Below are 22898 nucleotides of genomic sequence, written 5' to 3'. Positions count from 1 at the left end.
GGACGCCTCTCGTGCGTGCCGCATGTGGCCTTTTTTTTCCTTGAACGAAGACCAGAAACTGGCAGTCCATTCTTGTGTTCTGGCTCTTCCTCCGTCTTACCGATCGAGTGCCTGCTGCCTTGTTGTGTTTGCAACTTTGCAGGGTGGATATAGAAAGGGCTTGAATTTTCTAGAACACGCAGGAGAGATGAGTTTCGTCGGGTCGGGTTAAAAGCGGTAAAAACACGCAGCGAGTGCCTGCTCCACCCGTGCGCGGAGGAACCTAGACGTGGCTTTGTAAAGTCTGGCTCTGGCTGCATGCCTTGATGCCTTGCCTAGTTGCCTTGATGTCATGAGCTGCTTCCTAAACATCTGGTTCTTTTAAAATGGAGAATGCCATCTCTCTTTTCGGCACTTCTTCTTTGTGTGCACTCTATCTGCATCTTCCTGTTTCTTCAGGCATCCACGCATCGGTACTGTCGACCTAAAGACAAAGCCGCAAAGGGAAAATGCTGTGGAACATCGCATCTGGTCAGGCCTTTTGGGATTAGATCTGGCGGGCCTTCTTTTGGATCCGCTTTCGTTCACCAAACAGTGAAGCCTCTCTCGTTGTGTGGGTGTTGTTAAGCCACACGGTTCTGGATTTGCCTAGCGCGCATGAGCCACGCATGGGACCAGAATCACACAATACTACAACGTGGCATCCTGATCTTAAAGTTTTTTTTTCTGATAGTTACTTAAAAGGTGACCATCAGGGTTGAAGATGCCATGTCTGGAATATCATCCGCGTGATTACCTGGGACAGGAAGTTTGAATATCATTCAGTCGAAAGGGCCCATTTCAACGGCCCATATAAAGGATGTGATTCTTTGGGCAATTGGGCCTACCTATTTGAGACCCACGGGTCATCATTAGTTTCCAATAGTTCGCTTTTAGTACAACAACCGCATGGGCTTGGAAATCCATGGGCTTCGCAGACTATGGGCCAACTTCACAGAGATTTCCGGCCGATCGTTTTTTTCTAAAAGAAGACCATGGGCCAGGAAAGGTCCAACTCGGACTACAATTTATAAGCCTACATGTATCGCCAATTAGCCATTGATTTATGCGTCGTTCTCATGATTCGTTTGATACTCCCTCCCTCTAAAATGACAAGATGTATATTACATTTTGTTAGGAAAATCTCTTGACTGATAATTACTCTATCAATACACTTTTTTGTTTCAAAGTATACTTTTGTGCCATATAAATAAAATATTATAATAGGGTAATTGTTGATCGAAGTTTTGTTTTAATGAGAGAGAAAAAACGTCTTCTGATTTTCAACAGTTGGAGGTTCTTCGATACCACATGCCCTGTCGCCTCTACAAAACCATTTGGTGAGAAGGAAGAGTCCAACAGAGCCTTTAATAATGCAGCTCCCTCACAGCCTGGAGCACTGCTCCTAGTACATTGGGTCTCCTCTTTGCTTCGACGTTACGTGATGAGGTATCATGAACCCCTCGGGCCCGGGGAGCGCTACGCTGCCGGAACGGTTGCTGGAGGACACGAGAGAGAGAGGCAGAGAGAGATGTGGATCATCCAAGTTCCAAGGCTGACAAAAAGAAGCACGCCTTCAACATGCATGGTGCCACGGCGGCATGATTGGAGCACGCCCCTCGTCACCCGATTCGATCAGGCGAAAAGGTCGCGAGCTGAAGACAAGAGCAAGCAAGTACAGTCCGGGTAACGATCGTGGATGGAGATAGTTTGCTGGAAACATTTGCAAAGAGGCCACAACGCAACACATGATGTACTGGATCTGAAGCCTGAACCTTTTTGCCCGGCCGGCTCTTGGATTCGTTGTTCGTTCAGTGAGGCGTCCAGCATCCGTGCTCTTCTAACACTGTAGCTAAGCTCTTTAATCAGTAGTAGTAATAGTCGTGCAGCACCATGGACACAGAGTAAACACTTCGTGTCAGTACAGGAGCCAGTGGGCACGCCGGGACACCTATAACCTTGCTGGTGCCCACGTAGCTAAAGTGTGGTCTGCTCAACAACCGAACACTGGCCGGTACCACTCGTACCTCTCGTACGGACTCTAGTAGATGGACGCAGTTACGCATACGGCCGTGGAGAGGAAACGGTCGAGACTGATGAATGGAAGCAACGACCGGTTCAGAGTTCAGGCCACGGATCGCCGGAGGCCGATCGAAGCCTGCGGGTTGGGGTCGGCCCGGGACGCAGGAGCTCACGGGCGCACATGGCGCGGACGCCCCTGCCGGTGCCGGGACCGGCCGGCCCGGCCGACAGGAGTAACGGGGGCCTGGAGGTGGGGAACGCCCGCTCGCTTTCACAAGGCCCGTGCCCCATCCATGGCGCCGGGCGCACTGATCTTGAATTCACTCACACGCCACCGCGATCATTCCATCCCTTTGCCCCGTGCATGGTGCAGGAGGGCTCATACGCTCGGCCGTGCGCTCGTGCCTCCGATGTCCGATCCCATCCCTTGGATGCCGGCTCGCCCTGCACTGCACTGACCATCGCCGCCTGCCCATGAGCTCATCTACTCCTAGCCAGCGGTGGACCGTGCTAGTTACACCGGGCTCCGACCATGCATGAACAGGGGGCAAGATCTGCGGAGTATACAATGGCGAAGGATTGATTGCCGTGCCTGTACTGCTTGAGCTACGGCGCCTTGGGTCGATGTTCACATGAGATCCAGCATTGCTCCGTCCTGTGCAGTTAAGCCTGTGTTCACGATCGGTGCGACTTTTACCGTCTACAGCACTGCAGTCACTCTGTAGGCCTGTGGTTCTCACTTTTCAGAACCGTCGCCCTTGGCTTCAGCCCTTGGCTGAAGGCCGGCTGCAGATGAGCCATGTGGTGCTAATGTGCTATTTGCAGCATCAACCACCATGACACGAGTGGCTTAAAGCCTCATACTGCTAAGCGCTAAGTTACTTGGATCGGAATCAGGAGCGGTCGGCTTCCTTTTACTTGACTTCTCATCAGTTTCCAAGCCAAGCATGAATGCATGGTCAACGCCTACCGAAGGCATCACGCCATCGCCTTGCGCTGGAATTGTTGACCATGCAAGCGAGCGATCGACGCCTCACTCGATTTGTCAAATGCTACTACTACTGCTGCTGGTCTACTACTAGCAGTTTAATTAGGCAAGTTATCCTCTCCTTGAGGAAGGGAGAATCCTATTCTTTTTTCCAATTCTGATGAGGTTAACGGATCCGTTTGTTGTCTGAATTTGGCCCCCTCATCTCCTGATCCACTGAAGTCCCAGCTGTGGCAATGGTCGCCGCAGAGTTCTTGGTGGCCAGGCCATCCCCCGTCGTCCTCGCGGTGGCTGTCGGGGAGAGCGACCTGACACGACATGATCTGCATGGGCAACGACGGGTAAGCGACGAGCCGACGATGACATTGCGTCCGCTGCAGCGAAGAGCGACAGCGACGCACCTGCCCAGGTGGTTTAGCCGCTGCAGGTTCCGCAGTAATGGCGTGCGGCCGCGATGGGGAGCCAGTCCCCAGGGGCGGCCGATCATCCCACATGACGCTGGTGATCCTTGGCCGTCCAGTTGGCAGCAGAGGCGCATGTCCTTGTCGCGTTCCCCGCGCCGTACGGTGGAGCAGGCTCTCCCACTTGCTTGTTTGGTTTTGTTTTGTTCCTCTGCAAAAGCAGCTCAGCTGCTCGCTCGTTAGGAATCCAAAGGGAGCAGTTGCTCCTAATGCAATTTGCAAAATGGTTAGTAGAAAATCAGTGCTCCCTGCTACACAGGACTGTGGAGATGGTATCTTCTGTATCCTGCTAGTACTAGGCGACCGAATTTCCCCTTCGCAAGACCGAGTTTTGGTTGACGGAGACGGCGGCCAGCACCTGCCTAACTCGGCCCCTCCTTCCCGCCGGCGTGACAACGCTGACGCGACCACCCGGTCACGCCCTCGTCCGTGTGAACCCTGAAGCACGGCGGCGCTAGTACCAGTAGTAGCAAGTCAGAGGAGGGATCCACCACCGGCCCGTGCATGTGCGGGGGCAAGGCAACCACCTTTTTAGGCGGATGCGGATCGCCCCCGGGAAGTCTACCGCACTTTCTCCCCCGCACTCCCGAGTCGGGCGTGGCGGTCTGCCCACGCGCCAGCCCGAGTCGCCATCCCCGCGCCGCACGCGCAGCATTAAACCTGCGGGCTGCGGCACCGGGCGCCGCCCCACCCCCACCGTGTCACTCCGCACCAGTGAAGTGGAGCCGCGCAGGCGGCTGGCTGGGCCTCGCTCGCGGCCGGGCCGGGGCGCTCCTGTTATTACCATCGGCCGCGGCACGGCAGAGGCGGCGCGCGGCCAGCGCAGCGCAACGCAACGCAACGCAGGCAGATCCCTCGCTCGCTAGCTTCCAACGCTCGCGAGCTGCGGAGCTTCCCCGCCCGTTCCCGGCGGCCGAAGCGAAGCGAGCCCTTTTCCTGATCTCCGGGTCTCGCTCCAGCGCTCGGGCGATGCGGGCGGACCGCGCGATGGGGGAGCGGGGCGGCGACCAGCGGCGGATCGACCTGGGCGCGCCGCTCCGCTCGGCGCGCCGGGGAGACGCGCCGCCGCGGTACAAGCCCGACCTCAAGTCCGGGCCCGTGCGGCACCCGGGCGTCGTGCCCTTCGTCTGGGAGCAGCGCCCGGGCCAGCCCAAGAGCGTCCGCACCCGCCGCGCGGCGCCGCCGACGCCGCCGCGGGAGCCTGCCCGGGCGCGGCCGGAGGAGGTAGGCGGCGGCGGCGGCACCCCCTACCACGACGCCCTGGCGGACCTCGACCTCCAGGCGCTCCACGGCGCCGCCGACCGCGGCTCCCGGGCTGCCCCCGCGTCGCGCGAGGTGGTGGCGGTCGAGGCGAGGAAGCAGGAGGCGGTCTCGGTGGCTGCGGTGCTGCGGAAGCCGCACGGCGACGGCGAGGAGGAAGAGGAGAGGTTCTCCGACGCGCTCGACACGCTCTCCCGCACGGAGTCCTTCGCCATGAACTGCAGCGTCAGCGGCCTCAGCGGAGCGGTGGAGCCCGGACCGGGCGCCGGGCCAGAAGCGCGGGGCCTCATGATGGACCGCTTCCTCCCGGCCGCGCAGGCCGTGGCCGTGGGCTCCCCTCAGTACACCTTCCGGAAGGCCGGTGGCACGGGCAACTCTGGGCGCGACCACGCCCACGCCCACGCGCGTGCGGCCGCGGTGAAGGCAAGCGCGGGCAGTGGCGACGATCGGATGAGGAGAGCGCCTGTCCAGCTGCCGTACCAGCACCTGCCGCCCAATTACTTGTCCTGCGCCTATCCCAGACGCGAGGAGCATGAAGAGGACGATAAAGAGGATGACGATGACTATGACGTGCATAGTACCCGGGGGTTTTCAGCCAAGGGATGTGGGTTGCTCCCTGGATTGTGTGTGAAAACCTCCTTGTTGCTCCTGAATCCAATTCCGGCGATGAAGCGTGGCAAGGCCCAAGGGCGAGGGCGAGGCAGGCAGTTTCCATCCAGAGGCAGAGGCCAAATGGCACAGAGTCCGCTTGCCCGGAGCTCGCAGAACAAGCAACTAGGATGCGATTCCAACGGGGTACTAATAATACCAGTGCACATTGCATGCTGTTGAATTCAGCTCTATAGTTTTGTCTCATGTTCTTGGTGTTAGGAATGATTTGTTCTAACCTTCTGAATTTTATTGTGTGGCAGCAATCCTGGGAGGACGTGTATAAGCATAAGTTGGAGCAGAAATATCTTGGTCAAGGAGAGGATGGTAGGAGCAAGGTGACAAGTGAGTCGAATCATCTGACTTTCTGGAGTGATTCACAGACTAGGGATGGATCTTCACCATATCACCCCTCCATAGCTGGTGGCATGTCGCCATATCGGAACTATGCTGTGACGTCACCATCAAGAAAAGCAAATGGGTCATCTAGAATAGGAGATAGGGATGATAAGGCAAGTAGGAGCAATGGTTCTGGTTCGCTCGGGAGAGACCACGACCGAACCTCGTTGGTTGGATCAGATCATAGTAGTTTTAAGGGATCAAGTTCCATGAGCTCAGGACCAGATTTAGCAGGGCATGAAGATTCAATGGATCACCATGGAGATACTGATTCAGAAACATGCCACTTGGGTGTGCTTGTGGATTCAAGGGCAGCTCTGAAGGCAAACATGTGTGATTCTCATCCTGGTGGGCAACAGATAGTTGGAAAGAACTCTATTGTGAAAGATCAAGTCAATGATCTGTTGACCGAAAAGATCTCTGAAGTTAGAGAACCCACATTCCCACTGGATGATGGAAAAGATTTGACGCGTGATGCTAATCAGGAGGTTCCATTACATTTGGAAGACAATAATGTTGCTAGACAGGAAATCATACCATTGCAATCTCTGCTCCCTTTACCTGTCCCGAAATCACCTTCAGAATCATGGCTTTCTCGCACTTTGCCATCCGTGACGAATAAGCCACCTCCACCATCTTTTCTTGGAATTCAAGTACACTCGAAGAAACAAGCTCCCTGGGCCGCAGCGCATCCAAAGGAGAATGATCATAAACCTTCCAGGCCACGGCAAATAAGATTTGCAGATGTAAGACTTAATGTTCCTCTATTCTGCATGTCTTGTGTTATTTCATTATGTTTTGCTTATGTGTCCACGCATCATGAAGCCATTGTTCATATGTTTGTGTGCATTTCTTGTTTAGGTGGTAGAAAAGCCAATTTCAATGGATTCAGAGATATGATGTCTTAACTTAAGACCAGTATTTATCCATTCATGACGTTGATGCCTTGAGGTCCATCGGGGTCATATACCTCACCAGCACTCAAATGGCTCCTACGATGCCCCTCCTCTTTTTGCTGATGCAGTCACTTGAAGCAGCTGCTGGCTACCATGCTGTTGGCAATTGGAATTCGCATGCCATGTCTGGTAGACTGTTCTGTAGGTTTCTCATGGTCAGTCTGGTGGTGGTTTCGGTTTGATGTAAATCTTATATTTATACAGGATGACTTCTGCTTGCTTCTTTACTGTCCATAGTGAAATCATGTAATAGTACTCAACCCAATGAAAAGGTTGAGTTGTTTGCAAAATGTAATTGCATCAGATGCACCATAGAATAAAATGTCAAAACAGGTCAGCCTTCCATTCCTGAAACATTTTTCCATGCATAACTGTATCTCCTGTCATCCTGTGTTCCCAGCAGTCTTGCCATTCTTCTTCTGGATATGTCAGTAGTAGTGCTTGATACAAACATAGAACTGCATCTACTATTGCCTTATCAGGTGCGGTAAGGATTGTGTCTGGCAGTAAGTTTGTTCATCCTATTTCATATCTAGTTGTTGCATTTGCTAGTTGCTATACATTGTTATCATTGGTTGGCATTGAGATGGAAGGTACTAATACAGCAGCAACAAGCCAACAAGCTTCCCACTTTTCATGCAATCCTTGGCGTGTGTATCGTTGCCTCCTGTTTGGTTCTGTGATGCCGATAATGTTAGGCCTTTAGCTCTCAAGTCAGGTGGGTAGCGCTCTCTCATCTCTGTTTCTAAACCAAAACGATCTGTATTTCCGTTACAGCAATGGAAATGGTGTCGGGCCTCGTCTTGGGGAGAGAAAAAAACAAGCTTCCAACTGTGAAGGTTTTAGAGGTTCTCCAGACGGTGTTGCCATTGCCATGCGACGAGCAAAACTACCATGATGGATTGAAGCACGACCTCACCACATGAACCCAGAGCGAGGAAGTGCGTACCTTCTTACTTAAGGGAGAATTCTCTGGAAGGCTCTGGAACAAATCACGCTTTTTTCTATAATCCTGGAAAACTGAAACACCCTTTTGTGGCCTTCTTTTTATTTTCATTCTCTTCCATGGCCCTTCCGTTAGACCCGTTAGGCCAATCTGTTAGGGTTTGATGTTTGAGGTGAGAAGCAAAAATTTCTTGGAGTGAACTACCCCTGCCACTTCCACACACACCCCCGACCCCATCTCCCCCATCCTATCCCGTGAGCCCCGACTGGAGCAGAGGCGGGCGGCGGGCGGTGCTCGGGCGGCGGGCGGCGTTCAGGAGGCGCGCAGGCGGCGCGCAGACGGAGCGCGGGCGGCGTTCGGGCGGCGGGCGGCGGCGTACGGACTCGGGAGCAGAGTCACCCTAGGGCGCGGCGGAGGGCTCCCCAAGAGTATTATTATCTTTTCACAGTCACTTAACTGGGAGTTAACCGTAGATGTAAGGGCACCGCAGATGTAAGGGCAGGGCCATGGAAGGGAAGGAAAATGAAATCAGGGTCAAATAAGCAAGTTGCAATTTTGCAGGACCATAGAAGGAAGCATGATTTGTTTGAGGGCCTTGCGGGGAATTTTCTCCTTATTTAAAAGAAAGAGCTAACCTGATGGCAGACACCGGTGGCACTAGAATTTATCTGGATATAGTTCGCATCTGTTCGCCAAAGTGGCGAAGTGCCACCCACATCAGTCGTGTTCGGTCTTGACTTCGTGCACTGAGATGAATATTGGTCTTGGGATGGGGGTCAACTGCTGAGTGGATTATAAGGCTGCTCAGCTAGAACGCTCATGTGCCTTTTTATTTGTTGTTTCTAAGATATTTTCTTATGCTCTGTTAAATATTGCATCTGTTTACCAAAGTGGCGAAGTGCCACCCACATAAGTCGTGTTCGGTCTTGACTTCGTGCACTAAGAACTCATGTGACGTTTTCTTCCCCAGACTGTATAGACAAGAATCCAGAGACTTCTAATGATGCAACACGCCGAGAGACAAAATAGTACCGCCACACCATTAAGTGAAAAAGCATGTTCCATTGATCTCCTCAGTACAGCATGACAACTGCTATGCTACACTAAGCTCAAAATTATGTACGTACAGGTCTTGATCTGATAACAGCTCCATAGCTAGGTCAGAGATACTCCAGCAGTGGCGCACACAATTAAAGTTCTGGTCAAACCATAAACATCCATTCTTGTTCTGTAAAGTTGCTGTTAAATTATCACAGATCACTTTGACATGTACAAAGTAAACCATGGATTGCACAGTGACCATTTGGTGCTTGCCATACTAGAACTCACATGCATTAGATACTAGAAGCCTGCATCCTCTTTCAGGTGATTCGTAGTTCGCTGGATACCATGCTCCAACCAAATTATCTCCTTATTACAGGGCCTTTATACAGACCTCTCGCAACCACAAAGCCTTCTGGGGGTTGATGGTCCTCCAACTCCTCCAAACAGACTACTTGTGAGCTATCTATCTCAGTCGGGAAAACAACTGGTAGGGAAAAAAATTAACGAAAGTTAGAAACCTCGTCATGAGCATTAAACATACAAGTTGAGAATTCAAGTTTCGAGGGCTCCATGTACCAGGTGGTTGATTCACTAGAGACTTTCGGAAGTAAGAACAATGCCGTCCATCCTCAGCAGAGTATGGTGGAGAAAGGACATCGAAGAGAGCACAAGGTGTGATGGCTCTGAAAGTGTGAATGTTACCACCTCTATTGGGGTAAAGAATGGTTGTCTCTGGTGCAGTCATTTCACAATCCCTGACAAGCTTTGCTGGTCTTGCTGCAAATTTCAATGGGCAAGGCTTGCATCAAGGAACATGTAGGTACAAAATTATCAAAAAGAATAATGGCATGGTTAGTCAAATGATCCATAGCATAGGATCTTTGTGATAAATAACCATATCTCTAGCTCCTCCAGCAGTATTTAAGCAAACAGCGATGTCTAGAGGTTAGATTTCCCAGCATCCTCTAAGGTTCCCATGTGGGAGTGTACCACTACTTGTTTAACTCCAAACTCAGAGGAAGAAAAACACTTATACTAACCAGTATAACCAATGGACAAACTCAAAACTGCTGGTAACAAATTAACATAGGGGCAAAAGGAAAATAAGGTGGTAGAGTAGAAATGAACAGTCGCCATCATAGTTTTTGGTGGATGATACAGGTTTTTTTTAGCAAATCAAAGCCAATTCTTAGTGATGCCAGTTCATATGGAACCGAGTCCAATACAGAAAATACAGAGGAATTAAGCTAAATAAGTTGAAGAAAAACGAAAGTAATGCTTATGCATTGTACACACGAAAGACCTGCAGTATGGAGAACCTCATTTTGGCTAGACATCCTATAGTACAGCATATGAGATAGCCTAGGCCTACTAAGGGCGTGTTTGGTTCGCTGTCGAGGGGAGTCTGGCTCGCACCTAGCAGCAAGGCTGAGTTGGGACAGGTCTGGGACATGCAACAACCTGATGTTTGGTTGACTGGATCGATTTGCACAGGATGAGTGTAACAGCAGGTTGGTTGGCTGCATTAGCATATGTCATATTAAGCTGAAATACAAAGACAATTTTACTAAGGTTATAATTATTTTGTTTGATAGGCTGTATAGTACTTATTTTTAACATATTAAGCTTTAATCTGCCTTGAAATATACTAATATGCCTTAAAACATGCTAACAATTTCCTAATACCATCATTCACTTGCTAATATGTTGCATCCTGTGAGCCTGGCTCTAGAGAAACGTATTTCATTCTCGTTCCCTGGGAACTAGGCTCGCTGGCTGCTTTTGCATGCTGAGAGACAGGCTCGTGCCTTCACGCAGTCAACCAAACACCATGCTGCTGCATCCCCGGAGCCTGGCCAGGGCATCTGCGGGAAACCAAACGCACCCTAATATGATAGGTGGCCAGAGATGTGGGTCTGTAGGAACTGAGTCCTCTTCGCTAAAATTTGGGTTCCTATTTCTTCTTCTTTTGCAATGCCACCAAGTTTCTCCTAGTTTGGCGCTGACCACATTGCTGTTCTTGGCATCTATAAATTAATGCGTAACAATTTTTTAAGTTTCTAACATCGTTCCACATGATATTTGTCTGATCCATCCTTGGATTGCTGTTTTATCCAATCACTGAACATAAGGATGTGCAAGAAACAAAAGATTGTGAGTTTTAGGGACAAATGTATCACCTTCAAACTACAAGGTATGCCTTTTCATTCTTTTATCAAAACTATTAACTTTGTGCTTCCATTAAGCATATTCTCATTGACAGAAAAAAATGACAGAACACACCTTGTAATTGATCACTTGGATGATCAGGTACGTTAATCCAATCATAAGATTCAGCATGCAGTCTTCCATAAAGAAGCTTGCTAAGTACAGTCATTCCAGGATGATTATGAAGTGGAATAACTGAAGAAGGTGGCATACAAAATATACCCATCTGCAAAATTGTAAGTACATTTCGTAAATACTGAATGCAGTGAGCACGCAGAGGAACCAATTTATCCATCCTCCTGAAAGCCGCACATAGTTAACATAAAAAAATGAAATAATGAATGGACAAGAGATCTTACAGAGAAACTTTCACATTCATGAATGTGCAAATATTTGATTGGAGCGGTGAACTGGTTAACCCCATTACGTCCCCGTCTCCCATTTGATGGACGTGTAGAACTATTCCAATTGCGTGCAATTTGTGCTTCATTATCTAGGCCAACATCTAAAGGCCTTATCTCATCTGTGAAAAGGAACGTGAGTGATACTTCATGTCTGCCGATGGTTTTATCTATAAGAACCAATCTGAACTCTATGTCGAACTGAAATAAAGTCTAAAACAGCAATTACAAACAAAACTTTATATCAGACATGCAGGCAAAACAACACATTCCCGAACTATAAGGGTAAATTAACCCAGCTAAAGGGTAACACCAGCACTGCATTTTTTTTGTAAAATCTCTAAGCAATTTAGAACTATAAGAAACTGATACTTTAGCACTGATTTCAAGTTAAATTTGACTCACCTAACAGTGCACGGACTCTCTCAAGTGCCTCTTCAGATATGGGCCCATCTGGAGAAAATGAGACTTTACACGCATTGGAGAGATTCTTTATTTTTGGCATCTTGCACTTCAATGTATTCTTGAAAAGATAACAATTGTCAAATTTCTTAACCTCTACTTTAATCAACAACAGGAAGACTAAAATACAGCTCAATTGATCCACAGATGTATTGTTCAAGCACGCCTATCCTTGCACCTGCGAAGTAACAAGAGTACATCTCATGAGATTACCCAGGAACAGTCTCCTCAAAGCAAAGATTATGAAGAAAAAAGGAACTTATAGTAGATTCAACAGATTGATTGATATATAAATCATTACAGTGTAGTTTTTTGAGAATAGTATAACAAATGCGCACTTTGTATGGGATGGGATGAGAATTAAGTAGACTGCGAAAAAAAGGCAACCACAAATCAAGATCATATAAATTACTAAATTATGCTGCAATAGCATTCGTAGTAGGAGCTGCTATACATCAAGTCTACAAGCGAATAGATACCACAGAGATTTGCTTGTTTTACAAATTGACTCCATTGTCCCCCCTGTAGAGGATACACCAAAAAGCTAGCACCATTGAGTGCATTTATTCTGGAAGATGGTTAACTTATAACCCCACCCTCAGTCAACAAACTATAACTTCTATAGATTTTAGGCACATATTTCTGCAGGCTATCTTAATACACGAAAGTACTAATCTCTCAAACAATACATGAGGATAAAAACAAAAGGTCTCATGTAGAAAAATAAATGGAAAACTCCATGAGCATATGAATTAACAACTGCTCTTAGGTAGCTGATCGCCCTACAAGTACAAGGTCCAATCACTCACTCGAAATATACCACCAAGGTTCAGCTAAAGACCACAGGAGCCTAATCACTACCACTACAAACCATCATCATTATTCATTAACCATATAACACCCATCTCTGATCAAAATCATTATAAAGATTATTGTGACATGGTTGGTATTTAGCCAAAGATCATACTGACAGGATTGCATTAAACCAAAATAACAAAAATAATGAGACAGATCCGTCCACGTACCCAGAAACGGTGGCACGCATAGATATTTTACTATGGGTGCAGACATTCCGCAGCCGAATGCCAAAAAACATTCAACTTATACTAAGACACATTGACTGCATTAATCTTAATAATTTAAATCAGGCTAACCTTAGTGCCATGTTTTCAGACCAAAAATCATATGGTTCATTGACTGGAAGGATACAAAACAGAAGTTCATAATTCAGGAAGTGCTTGATCAGATTATTAATACAGATGGTAGCGTTGGTTAGCCCAATACTCTGGTGAAAAACAACCAGTCCCTCATCGACTAATCTAAGGACACATCATCAAGGAGAGGATACAGGGGAGGCCAATACCTAGCCGCCGGGTGACTCGGGTGTTCCCTTTGCTGCACGGAGGTGGTCACTGAACCGCCGCTCCGTCTGTAGACAGGGTTAGCGTCAGCGCGCGCTCGCACGGTATCGAGGCGACGCACGCACGCTACCTTCAGGTGGGTCGGCACTTGCACAGTCGAGTGGGTGGCTGCTTGGGTATGGGCTGGCCGGTTTCGAAGACACGCAAACGGATGCAGATCCCCTCAACGCACCCAGAGGGCCAGAACCTCACCTAGGCAGCACGAAACGAGACGAGACGCCGAATCTCGCGGGGGAGGATCCGCGCCGACGGATTGGGCGTCGGGGGATCGGCGAGCGCCTCCGCACGCGGCTAGGGTTGGTGGCCGCCGCGCCCGATCCGACGCCGCGAGGCATCAGCAGCGCCGCCGCGCCATGGGGGGCACGCGCGCGTCGGGGAGGTAGGGCAGGGCTTACTGCTCTGGGGAGGGGCGCCGAGGCGGAGGGGGGGAACGAGGGAGGAGACGCGAGTTTAAGGATGGATGCCCCGGCCCGAAACGGGTAATTACTCGCTAGCACTAAGCAATTTCTGCTGCCCTGCTCCTGCGTCATCTTTTTTTTTTTTATGCGCCGAGCCGGCGAGAGTGTACTAGGTGGTGGCGGTGTGGGCCCCAGGGCGCAGCGGCGCGGCCGCGGAGGCCAAGTGCCATGTACCCGTCGACATGCGCCGCCCACGCCGGTGACATGACACGCGGGGCCCGGTCCGGGATCGCGTGGTCCTCCGTAGGCGCGGTGCATGCGGGCCTGTGAGAGGGGAGGCCGAGCTGGTCAGTGAGGTGGTGCACCGAGGTCCCGGTCCAGGAGGAGCCGCCGCCGCTGGCGCCCCGGCCCCTCCGTACGCTGAAGGGGCACGGTGGGTGGCGCACGTGGGGCAGGGCAGGTGCGGCACGTGAGCTCACAGTGGGAGGCTGCAAGCGTCTCGGTCCATGACATGTGGGACCAAACCCGCATGGGGCCAGCGTGTCACGGGCAGCATGGCTCCAAACCAAACACTGAGCCATGTCGAACCTGTCGACGTGATCTCGGGGCTCATTTTACAATCGGAACGCGTTCCTCGTGCAGCCGGGGCCGGCGCCACCACAACCGTCCGGCCACCGGGCGGGCCTCGTCCAAGGCGCGCTCGCCGCCGCCCGTCCCTCCCATACGGCAGCGAACCCCACCCCCCGCTGCTTGTGGAAAAGAGGACGGCATGGCATCTGGCACCTGGGCGAGCGGCTCGAGTGGAGCACACGGTACGATGCCGAGCTAGAATAGGCGGGCGAACAGGTGTCGCGCGGCGGAAACGGACGGCTAGGAGCGCTGCGTCGTGGCGCCCCGCCTCGGGTGGCGGGCGGCCGGCCGGCCAGGCGGCCTCTGGTTGGGCCGCCGGGCGCCGGGGATCTGTGGAGGTGGGATCGAGATTCGAGGGGAAGGGGCGGACGGCTTCGTTCATTGAACGTGGGCGCCCCGGGACGGCGGAAATGTGCGCTCGGCCCCAGCGGCAAGCCGGCAACACCCGTACCTCTGGCTCCGCCTCCGTGGCCCGCCGGATCGGTTCGTCGAATCCGGATGGCGCACTGCTACTGCCGGGGGTCAAACAGTCAACACCACAAGGGGAACAGCGAGCGGGGATCTAGATTCTGGAGTGCAGTGCGCTCGGCTGTGAGATTGTGTCCGCCATATACTTCTCTGGATATCTTAGCGATCCATATTTGAGATTATACAATAATAACAGTAAGGTGATATCAGTGTCATGTCATTTAAAAAAAGAAAAAAAATGATATGTTTTGATCCTTGAGAGATGAAGTTAGGGCGAGTTCGGTTCCCAGGGACTAAATTAGTTTTGTCACATCGAATATTTAATACCAATTAGAAGTATTAAATATAGACTAATTACAAATCCTATTGCATAAATGGAGACTAATTCGCAAGAACTAATCCATTAAACCTAATTAGTTCATGATTTGATAATGTTGTGCTACAGTAAATATATGCTAATGATGTATTAATTAGACTTAATAGATTCATCTCGTGAATTAGTATCTATTTATGCAATTAATTTTACAATTATCTTATTATATTTATATTTAGAACGGCTAATTGTCAACCAAATAATCCGGATTCCTGACTCCCAACAGCCCCTTTCTCACCGTGGTGACGGCACATCATGCTCAAGAGTCGACACCTGAAAATAGCGGCAATACCAGAGGGGGTCTGTGAGTAGTGGGTGGTCTCTGCTCGCGAGTTGTCTGTCAATCTCTGAGCCCGTAAAAGGACCGAGACCTGGAGCTTGGGACGACGAGATAGACATCACATTGACATGCTCCATTGTGCATCTGTTATTGCGCATTTTTAAACGTTTGTACTGGCACATAAGCGCTATTGTCTGATGACATGCGCTTGAGCCATAACTTGAGCCCAAAACATAGGGTTTGTTCGGATTGCTTCCTTGGCTCGCACGCCGCCTGTGGTCCTCGTGATTTCAAGCTTTTCCTTACCTCGTCAAAGCAAAGCCGAGTTCTCTCTCAATCCCTTACAAGGCTAGCCTTATGCATTATCCAGCATGACGAGCTGAGTGAGCCAAATGGACACTAAGTATATATAGAGTGTCAAATATGATAAATAAGATATATCATATCTATACGAGAGCTAGCGGAGCTCGGGTAACGAAAACCACGTTATTAGAGCATCCGCAGGAGGTTAGCCAAACCTGGTTGGATAGGTAAAAAAAGAAAAAAAGAAATCGGCACCCAACAGACTAGCCATCTCATTCGCGTCGCTATCCACCTCGCCATCGCTTCCCCTCACTTGGCAAACTTACCGAGCCGCGCCAACTCGCCGTTTCGCCCTCCCGCACCCTCGGGCCTCGATTTCCCACCCTCCCACCCTCGCGCTCTCGCCTTCCCGTGCGTGGTGGCCGTCGAGCTGGCCGCGCTTGGGTCACCGTCGCGCCGGCCACGCTTGGGTCGCCGGCCTGTTGCTGCAGGAGTTGCGTCGTGCGGACGCCCTGCTCGCTGGCCTGGGTGGCCACGCGCTCCCGCCGCCTGTGGCCGGCCGCGCCTACTGCCCGCCTGGCCATAGGGGCCTAGCCCGCCGCGCGCCGCCCTGGCACCAGCCGAGAGAGGCAGGGTGGTGTGGCTGCTGGAGAGGCTGCTGGTGGTAGCACTCGGGCAAGAGTAGCAGAGGAGGTGGTGAAGACGCTTGGAGCTGGACCGGAGGAGCCTGCTGGAAGGGAGAGGAAGGTGGAGGCGCCAAGGGACTGCTCGTGATTTGGAGGAGGGAGAGAGAGCAGAGGAAGGAAGGGGGCAGGAAGGTGGAGGCGCCACAGGGCTGCTTGGGATTTGGAGGAGGGGGAGAGATCAGAGGAAGGAAGGGGGCGCTGGGAGGATGGACATGAGGCAGAGGAAGAGGATGGGCAGCGGCGATGGATGGAAGAGGCTGAGGAAGTGAGGTGGTTAGGATAACTTGGAGTTTTTTAATATAGATAGTCAGAAAATTTGAAGAGTGGGTTGGTTTACCCTATCTCTTTGGAAGTCTTTCTTATCCTTCTTAATCTCTATATTTAGCTAGAATTATACCTAGTCTCTTGAAGATGTTCTTAGTACGGTACTGTTAGAATTTTTACAAGACACTAATGGAGATGTATGTGCCACAAGCACGTATTTAAAGTTAAATTATTTAAAATTGATTGAATTACATAGAACTACTACTAAAAAATATCATAAAAAATAAAAAATTCTTTTTATTATTTCTATGTCATTACCTATAATATATGTATACTTTTTTTGCAGCATTAATTTTGTGAGATACAGGTAATATAAATATATGGAAATTTTGTAGTTGATTTAATTTTGGTGAGAAATGGTTTTAATTGTTTTAACTTTTATAGTATAGAATAGATAGATTGACCTAAGTACTTGCACCGGATCTCAAGGGGACACACTGTATTTACTAATCAATTATATTTTTATTGTAAATGTATGATTTTCATTTCACAAGACACACGTATCAATATCATAATTCATACAAAGATCCACCACACCTACATCAATGTATACACAAAGATCAGCTCATAAAGGATCACAAGCAAATCACAAATTCAAGTAATTTTAAGCATTTTTCTCTAAAAAAATGATCGATAGAGGACATAATCGGGGCGTCCGATGCCAAGTGGACACATTGCACGATCCGAGATAAATTTCATCCTTGGTGATGCGCGCCGCGATCAGACGGCTCCTGTGCTCATCGCTCCTGCTCCTGACTCCTGTGCTCATCGCAGGCACAAGTCACACCGCCGGGGCCTGACGAGGAAAGACGGGGCCCGATCCGAAGCCCTCCAGCGCGGCGCCGCGCCGCCACGGCTATGGAGTCCGACACCGAGCGAGACGTCCCCATCCTCTCCCCCGCCCCAAACCCTAGCAGCCACCGCCAGCAAACCCTCCGGCCAGCCAAATCCACGGCGTTCAAGCGCGAGGAGCGCCGCAAGCGCAAGGAGCGCAAGCGGCAGGAGCGTCTCGCCGACGAGCTCGCGCGGTGGGAACCTCTCGGCGCCCCGCCGCCCCGTCCGGCCGCCACCGGATCCGCCAGCCCGCAGCCCGACATACCGTGGCCGTGCGACCCGCCGCCACCTCCGCACCCGGCGGAAGCCGACTCCTGGAGTTGGGGCCCGCCCGCCGTACCCGCGCCCCAGCCCGCGGTCGAAGTGGCGGCGGCGGTCCCGTTGCACCCGCAGGCCACCGCCGTGAGGTCCTGCCGCGCGTTCTTCGAAGCGCAGATCGAAGACGAGGAGGAGGAGGACGACGAAGGCAATGCGGCTCGGTTCTTCGGCGAACTGCTGGGCGGCGACGCGGCGCTGAGGGGGTTGTACGAGGCGGAGCGGGAGAATGGGCAGTTCCTGTGCCTGGTGTGCGAGGGGAGCGGCGCGAGGCTGGGCAAGAGGTTCGCGGGCTGCGCCGCTCTCGTGCAGCACGCCGGGTCCGTGGCCCGGACCAAGAGGAGGCTGGCGCACCGCGCGTTCGCCGACGCCGTCGGCCGGCTGCTCGGATGGAGCGCAAGCCTGACCGCGCCGCCGCCGGTAAGCACATTTTACCGGGGTCCTGTCCCCTTGGAGGCTGGAGCTTGCCTGATTGCTGAATGCCTGAATGATTCGGTGTTTTCTTTTTCTTCTTTTTTTTGAATGCAGGCAAGCTCTGAAAGCGATGGCGCTTCTGATCAAGTCGACAACTCTCAAAGCGTAGAAATGGAGGTACCCTGATCGTAGAGCTTCAACCCCCTTGGTAAAGGGTAACAGGGGGCAACATGCTTCAAGCATCTTCACCTCGATGATCATCACATTGTTGAATATCCCGAGTTCGCCACTCGACATCATGGATTGCTAGCTTCCTCCTAGTAGTATTTACCTTTTGAAATTGTCAGGAGTTCAGTGCCCATTTTGTTTCATAACTTGAATTCGAAATGACCTGAGATTGCCTGTTCGCGTTACGTTGCGAACTGATGCACTTTGGCTCTAGTTTTGGGTACCATACGTAAAACCATAAAAGGTCGATTAGTTGAACCGGGAATGCGTTAGGAAACCTGAAAAACTATAATTTGTGAGCTGCGCTCGGTCTATTGAGCCTAATTACAGAAGTTAACTAGTTAGAAAACCGGGAAATAAAATTTGTGAGCTGGTCCATTCAGGTTAACTACAGAAGTTGACTAGTTTCAACTCGTGGATGGACTGCAAAGTGCAGAATCGATTAGAACTGAGAATACCATTCTAGACATCTACATACACAAAGGGACACTCTCAAAAGCTGCCATCTGATCTGATCTAATTAAACCTCATTGTTGGACACTATCGTCAGTATAGAGGAACATGTCTGTTACAGACCTACAGCAAACTGATGGGGTGATGGGGAGAACATGAACTGATGAAAGGGCATTTCCCTAGAATCAGCAGATATTCTAGCTCTGTTGATGGCTACATGTAAAATTCAGAAGGACGCTAAAATACATAGACACCTATTCACAAGCTAACTTTGAGCCAAAACTGGTGAGGCAGATTGCAAATGCCTGGAATGCGGACAGAGGCTGCCTATAGTCCATCGTAAAAACATCATCCTCAATTTTTCCAAACTGAAGTATCACCGTCTCGTCATCCTGAAGACCCCATGGCTCTCCGGTGCCTGCAGGAGCAATAAGCTGGAAGTTCTTCACAGAGGCAACCAGAACCCGGCCATGAAAGTTCAAACACCAGCACTGCAAATGCTCATGCCATCGTGGAAGCTTATTGTACAAAACCAAAGGGGTGCTGGGTTGATTAGCCTCTTCTGGATCTATCGCGGTACCATCATCGGCAGGGCACTGGACACTACAATGTATTCGTCTTGGTCCTCTTGATTTGAGAAGATTGTATTCGTAGGCCACTACCCCGGTGTCAACAATGCCAGTGGAAACAAGTGGGTTTATTTGTTTGCTTGCAAGCCAGCGTCTGCATCTGCTGGTTGGCAACTTAGCACCATCATATTGGGGCTGCTGATCATAAATGGTGAACTTTGTTCTCGTGAAGTCAGACCTACAAGTGCAGTTACTCGATCAATATAACACTAGGGTGTTTGACCTGTTTTCACCTTAGCGGATGAAGGTAGTTTCTAATACGCAGTTCAAATTATAGGTCAAAATAATACTACATCTCGGGCCATTTGAACAATATTGTGTAAAGCACATCAAAAGGTGCATCTTACATGATATCCTGCTGAAAGAATTATAGGTAGCGGATAAAGTTGTAACTGCAAGCAATTAGAAGCACTTTCCGATGCAGATGCATGGTTTGTGACCATTTTCACAACTAAAGAAAACATGTATACAAGGACATATACATCTTGTCTGATGAAAAAGAAACAAGGTGGTATAACCATGAGTATATTAATAGATATAAATATACAAAGTTGAAAGCCATTTCTTGAAATGTTTCAGCAATGCTGTGATAGCTAACATCTACGATTCTACATCAACAGCTGTAGTAGATTGAATTGAGATGACCTTAACTTAAGGTGTTCTTTTTGGCATAAAGGAAACAGAAACGCCCAGTAAAATGCAATTGCGAAAAAAAAAATCAGAATTAGAAGTTATTGTATAATTAGATTTAGGACTCACTTTAGCTTTCCGACATAGCTTCCATGAGAGAGATCATCGCGAATAGAGATAATATATTCCATTCGCAACCCACACCTGTTCCTACGAGCTGCCAACAGAAACTTCCCTTGACCTGTTAATGCTGCTAAACCATATATTGGTGAGAACACAGTATCACAAAGCTATATGCATCTATTTGTTTAGAAAAAGTTGTATAGATACATTACTATGATGCCTGTAGCAATTCAGCTACTAGTGATATCAAAAGAGGAAAGGGCTAAGAACTAAAACATGTAGGTTGAATTCATTGCAACATTGCATATTGTTGATTTTTTTTAACAGCTAAGCATCTGACACTCCTCATTGGCTCAGTGCATTCTTATCAGAAGAGCAAAACAGTGATAAATTCCTTAATTTTCAAAGAGGATTAACAGAACCATTTGAAGTTCAAAACATATCGATGACACACATCATTGATAGAAATAGACCATGAGCTAGGTGCATTGCGGTCCTCTTTGTAATATATGTGATAATTCTCCAGATCCCAAGTCAAAATGAAAAGCTACATCATAATGAGTACCGCCCAATATGACAGGAAACCAACATACCTTGTGTTAAGCTGAGATAGAGGTGAAAAGTTGATTTTTTCTTGTTCCTCTTGATGAAACATTGTATTGGTGCATCCCTAGGTCCAGGCTGTGCAAAATCGGATGCATCCACCAAGTAACAAGAACATAATAAGAATCAAAATATAAGTGCATTCTCCTCAGGACAGTAGCAAAGCAGCACTAGTTACCTAAACTGAGTTTAACAACCAACAACATCATCCTTTCTACCCTAGTTGACTAATGTACTGCAAGTAACAACAGTTCAGAAACAGAATAAGGTTAACAAGAAGCGGTCAAGTTTTCTATCCATACAAAGAAAATGTGTCTAACATGTGGTCGCAAGCTACTCGATAAAAAGAAAAGGACCGCGAGCACTTTAATCATGCGGAGATGCGTCAAAGTAATTGAAAGGGAGTGGAATCGGCATCCTTTAAAAGATATTTCGACGTTAGAGCACTACCGATGCCTCACATTTTTTGTCCTTAAAGGAACAGGTGCGGCACCAGAATCGCATGCTCCACCGGCCTTTTTGGATTGGATTCTTTAAAAAGGCGAAACAAGTGCTGGCTGACTGCCTGACGTTGAAGCCGCAACAAAAGCAATGACGTCGGCATACCGTCAGGGTTCGGCGCAGTAGCCCTCACCTGCTTGAGCGAGGCGAGGAAGGTGATCCCCCCGCACAGGCGCGGCGGCCGCACCAGGGCGAGCGCCGCCTCGCGCCACCGGCGGCAGACGCAGGCGCAGACCACGAAGTCGCGCCGCCCGGGCCACCTCTCGGCGCCGGCGTCCACGCGCCGCAGGATGTCGGCGAGCAGCTCGGGGACCAGCGCCGACCACCGCCACTCCTCCCCCTCCTGCCCCTCCACATCACGCTCAGCGGAGAGCTCCGGTGAGACCCTCGCGTTGCCTCCGGCGAGCGGCCGCGCGGGCTCCTCCGAGGAAGGTGCGTCGGCGGCGGAGGCGCGGCGCCACGGGGGCATCGCGAGCCGGCGGCGGGCACGGGAGATGGGAAAGAATGGAGCCGGAGGGTGCGGGGCACACTAGAGAAGAGAGGGGGAAATACGGAATCCACGATTCGGCGGTGGATAGCGGAAACAAATGGACTGAAATCCGAGATTCCGTTGCGCCGCACGAATACTTTTTCGTTTAGAATTTGCGAGATAGTACTCGGTGCCGTTTGAGCGAAGCCACATCTGCCCTTTCCGTTTGAGCCACGGCTGTGGATCAATCCATGAAAAATACTCCTGGATGCATTTTCTGTGGCTGCATGTCCCGCACCAGCCAGCCAGCCGTACCACAGGGCGCTCGTGCTCACTCCTTCGCAGCGCGTGGCTACGCTGAACAATGACATCTTTTGACATGCAAGCTGACTGAAGCTACGGGAGCTAGGTAGGAACTTTATTTGTTTTAATGCAAATGCTTGTAAGGCGTGAGGCTAGTGCAGCGGCACACTTATATTGTTCATTCAAGATTTGCCCCCAAAAAGATAGCTTTTGCAATTGACAGCTTGTTAGGTAGATTGATGTACAGGCAGCCAAAGGTCGAGCTTTTTTCTAAAGTAATAAAGGTCGAGCTTGTGATGTGCTTATCTTGTTTGGGCTAAGGTATATTTTTTATAGTTACTCTTAGCGCCACGTTTTTATTAAGAACTTTGCGTACTTCCTGCCAAAAGTGTGATACAAATATCACTTCTTATTTCTGTGTTCCACTGGAACAAAATATCCTTTCCTGACACACTGCTTGGGCCGTACGCGGAAACCGGGAAGCCGGAAAAATATTGGGCCTCGGCCCACGACCAAAGCAGCCAGGAACGCGCCCTATTGCAACTGGGCTTTGAGAATTTCCTTCATGTATTGCTTTTCTCTTCGCGTGCGATATTGCTCAAGATGTGATTAGGATTCTGATGCCATCTTCTTCAGATACTGTTATGCTGGTGCCCATAAGAAATACGAATGGTCTCGGCTCAGGGATCCGAAGCATCAC

The 22898-nt window shown here is 49.9% G+C and overlaps 4 protein-coding genes across 8 annotated transcripts; 2 read left to right on the top strand and 2 right to left on the bottom strand.

The window, feature by feature from the left end:
• Positions 1-3958: 3958 nt before the first annotated feature.
• LOC112895246 lies at positions 3959-7108 on the top strand. Its single transcript, XM_025963186.1, has 3 exons — positions 3959-5544; positions 5661-6542; positions 6658-7108. Exons 1-3 carry the CDS (start codon positions 3994-3996, stop codon positions 6694-6696), a joined length of 2472 nt encoding a protein of 823 aa, XP_025818971.1. The 5' UTR covers positions 3959-3993; the 3' UTR covers positions 6697-7108.
• Positions 7109-8717: 1609 nt separating this feature from the next.
• On the bottom strand, positions 8718-13745 carry LOC112894346 (plant cysteine oxidase 4-like). Of its 2 annotated transcripts, none has more exons than XM_025962019.1 (6): positions 13177-13745; positions 11757-11991; positions 11310-11473; positions 11026-11176; positions 9319-9519; positions 8718-9226 (listed from the first exon to the last, which is right to left on the bottom strand). In XM_025962019.1, exons 2-6 carry the CDS (start codon positions 11854-11856, stop codon positions 9102-9104), a joined length of 741 nt encoding a protein of 246 aa, XP_025817804.1. In that variant the 5' UTR covers positions 11857-11991; positions 13177-13745; the 3' UTR covers positions 8718-9101. The 2 variants fall into 2 exon arrangements, with proteins under 2 accessions (XP_025817804.1, XP_025817805.1); XM_025962020.1 differs by having other exon boundaries at positions 13427-13745.
• A 2296-nt stretch (positions 13746-16041) lies between these two features.
• Positions 16042-18689, top strand: LOC112895013 (translation initiation factor IF-2-like). 3 transcript variants are annotated; one of them, XM_025962875.1, is made up of 3 exons: positions 16042-16699; positions 17471-18265; positions 18374-18689. In XM_025962875.1, the coding sequence occupies exons 2-3, from the start codon at positions 17555-17557 to the stop codon at positions 18443-18445; spliced, it is 783 nt and encodes a 260-aa protein (XP_025818660.1). In that variant the 5' UTR covers positions 16042-16699; positions 17471-17554; the 3' UTR covers positions 18446-18689. The 3 variants fall into 3 exon arrangements, with proteins under 3 accessions (XP_025818660.1, XP_025818659.1, XP_025818658.1); XM_025962874.1 differs by having other exon boundaries at positions 16042-16642; positions 17471-18508; XM_025962873.1 differs by having other exon boundaries at positions 17471-18508.
• Positions 18690-18884: 195 nt separating this feature from the next.
• LOC112895012 (tubby-like F-box protein 9) lies at positions 18885-22078 on the bottom strand. Of its 2 annotated transcripts, none has more exons than XM_025962871.1 (4): positions 21560-22078; positions 20916-21003; positions 20329-20452; positions 18885-19747 (listed from the first exon to the last, which is right to left on the bottom strand). In XM_025962871.1, the coding sequence occupies exons 1-4, from the start codon at positions 21893-21895 to the stop codon at positions 19195-19197; spliced, it is 1101 nt and encodes a 366-aa protein (XP_025818656.1). In that variant the 5' UTR covers positions 21896-22078; the 3' UTR covers positions 18885-19194. The 2 variants fall into 2 exon arrangements, with proteins under 2 accessions (XP_025818656.1, XP_025818657.1); XM_025962872.1 differs by having other exon boundaries at positions 20329-20449; positions 21560-22075.
• Positions 22079-22898: the final 820 nt, after the last annotated feature.

The sequence above is a fragment of the Panicum hallii genome, chromosome 5 (genome assembly GCF_002211085.1).
Source record: "Panicum hallii strain FIL2 chromosome 5, PHallii_v3.1, whole genome shotgun sequence".
NCBI lineage: Eukaryota > Viridiplantae > Streptophyta > Magnoliopsida > Poales > Poaceae > Panicum > Panicum hallii.
Note: the sequence above shows the minus strand (reverse complement) of the source record. Positions and strands in the feature narration are given on the sequence as shown.

Bases quoted from the DNA above. Each gene is read 5' to 3' on its own strand.
- LOC112895246 (XM_025963186.1), top strand. From the start codon at position 3,994: ATGTGCGGGGGCAAGGCAACCACCTTTTTAGGCGGATGCGGATCGCCC. The intron at 5,545-5,660 runs GTACTAATAATA...ATTGTGTGGCAG, and splicing joins TAGGATGCGATTCCAACGGG to CAATCCTGGGAGGACGTGTA. The intron at 6,543-6,657 runs GTAAGACTTAAT...TTTCTTGTTTAG, and splicing joins GGCAAATAAGATTTGCAGAT to GTGGTAGAAAAGCCAATTTC.
- LOC112894346 (XM_025962019.1), bottom strand. From the start codon at position 11,856: ATGCCAAAAATAAAGAATCTCTCCAATGCGTGTAAAGTCTCATTTTCT. The intron at 11,474-11,756 runs GTGAGTCAAATT...TCCTTTTCACAG, and splicing joins GAGAGTCCGTGCACTGTTAG to ATGAGATAAGGCCTTTAGAT. The intron at 9,227-9,318 runs GTACATGGAGCC...TTTCCCTACCAG, and splicing joins TCTAGTGAATCAACCACCTG to TTGTTTTCCCGACTGAGATA.
- LOC112895013 (XM_025962874.1), top strand. From the start codon at position 17,555: ATGGAGTCCGACACCGAGCGAGACGTCCCCATCCTCTCCCCCGCCCCA.
- LOC112895012 (XM_025962871.1), bottom strand. From the start codon at position 21,895: ATGCCCCCGTGGCGCCGCGCCTCCGCCGCCGACGCACCTTCCTCGGAG. The intron at 20,453-20,915 runs GTATGTTGGTTT...TATATGGTTTAG, and splicing joins CTATCTCAGCTTAACACAAG to CAGCATTAACAGGTCAAGGG. The intron at 19,748-20,328 runs GTGAGTCCTAAA...CTGCACTTGTAG, and splicing joins AGCTATGTCGGAAAGCTAAA to GTCTGACTTCACGAGAACAA.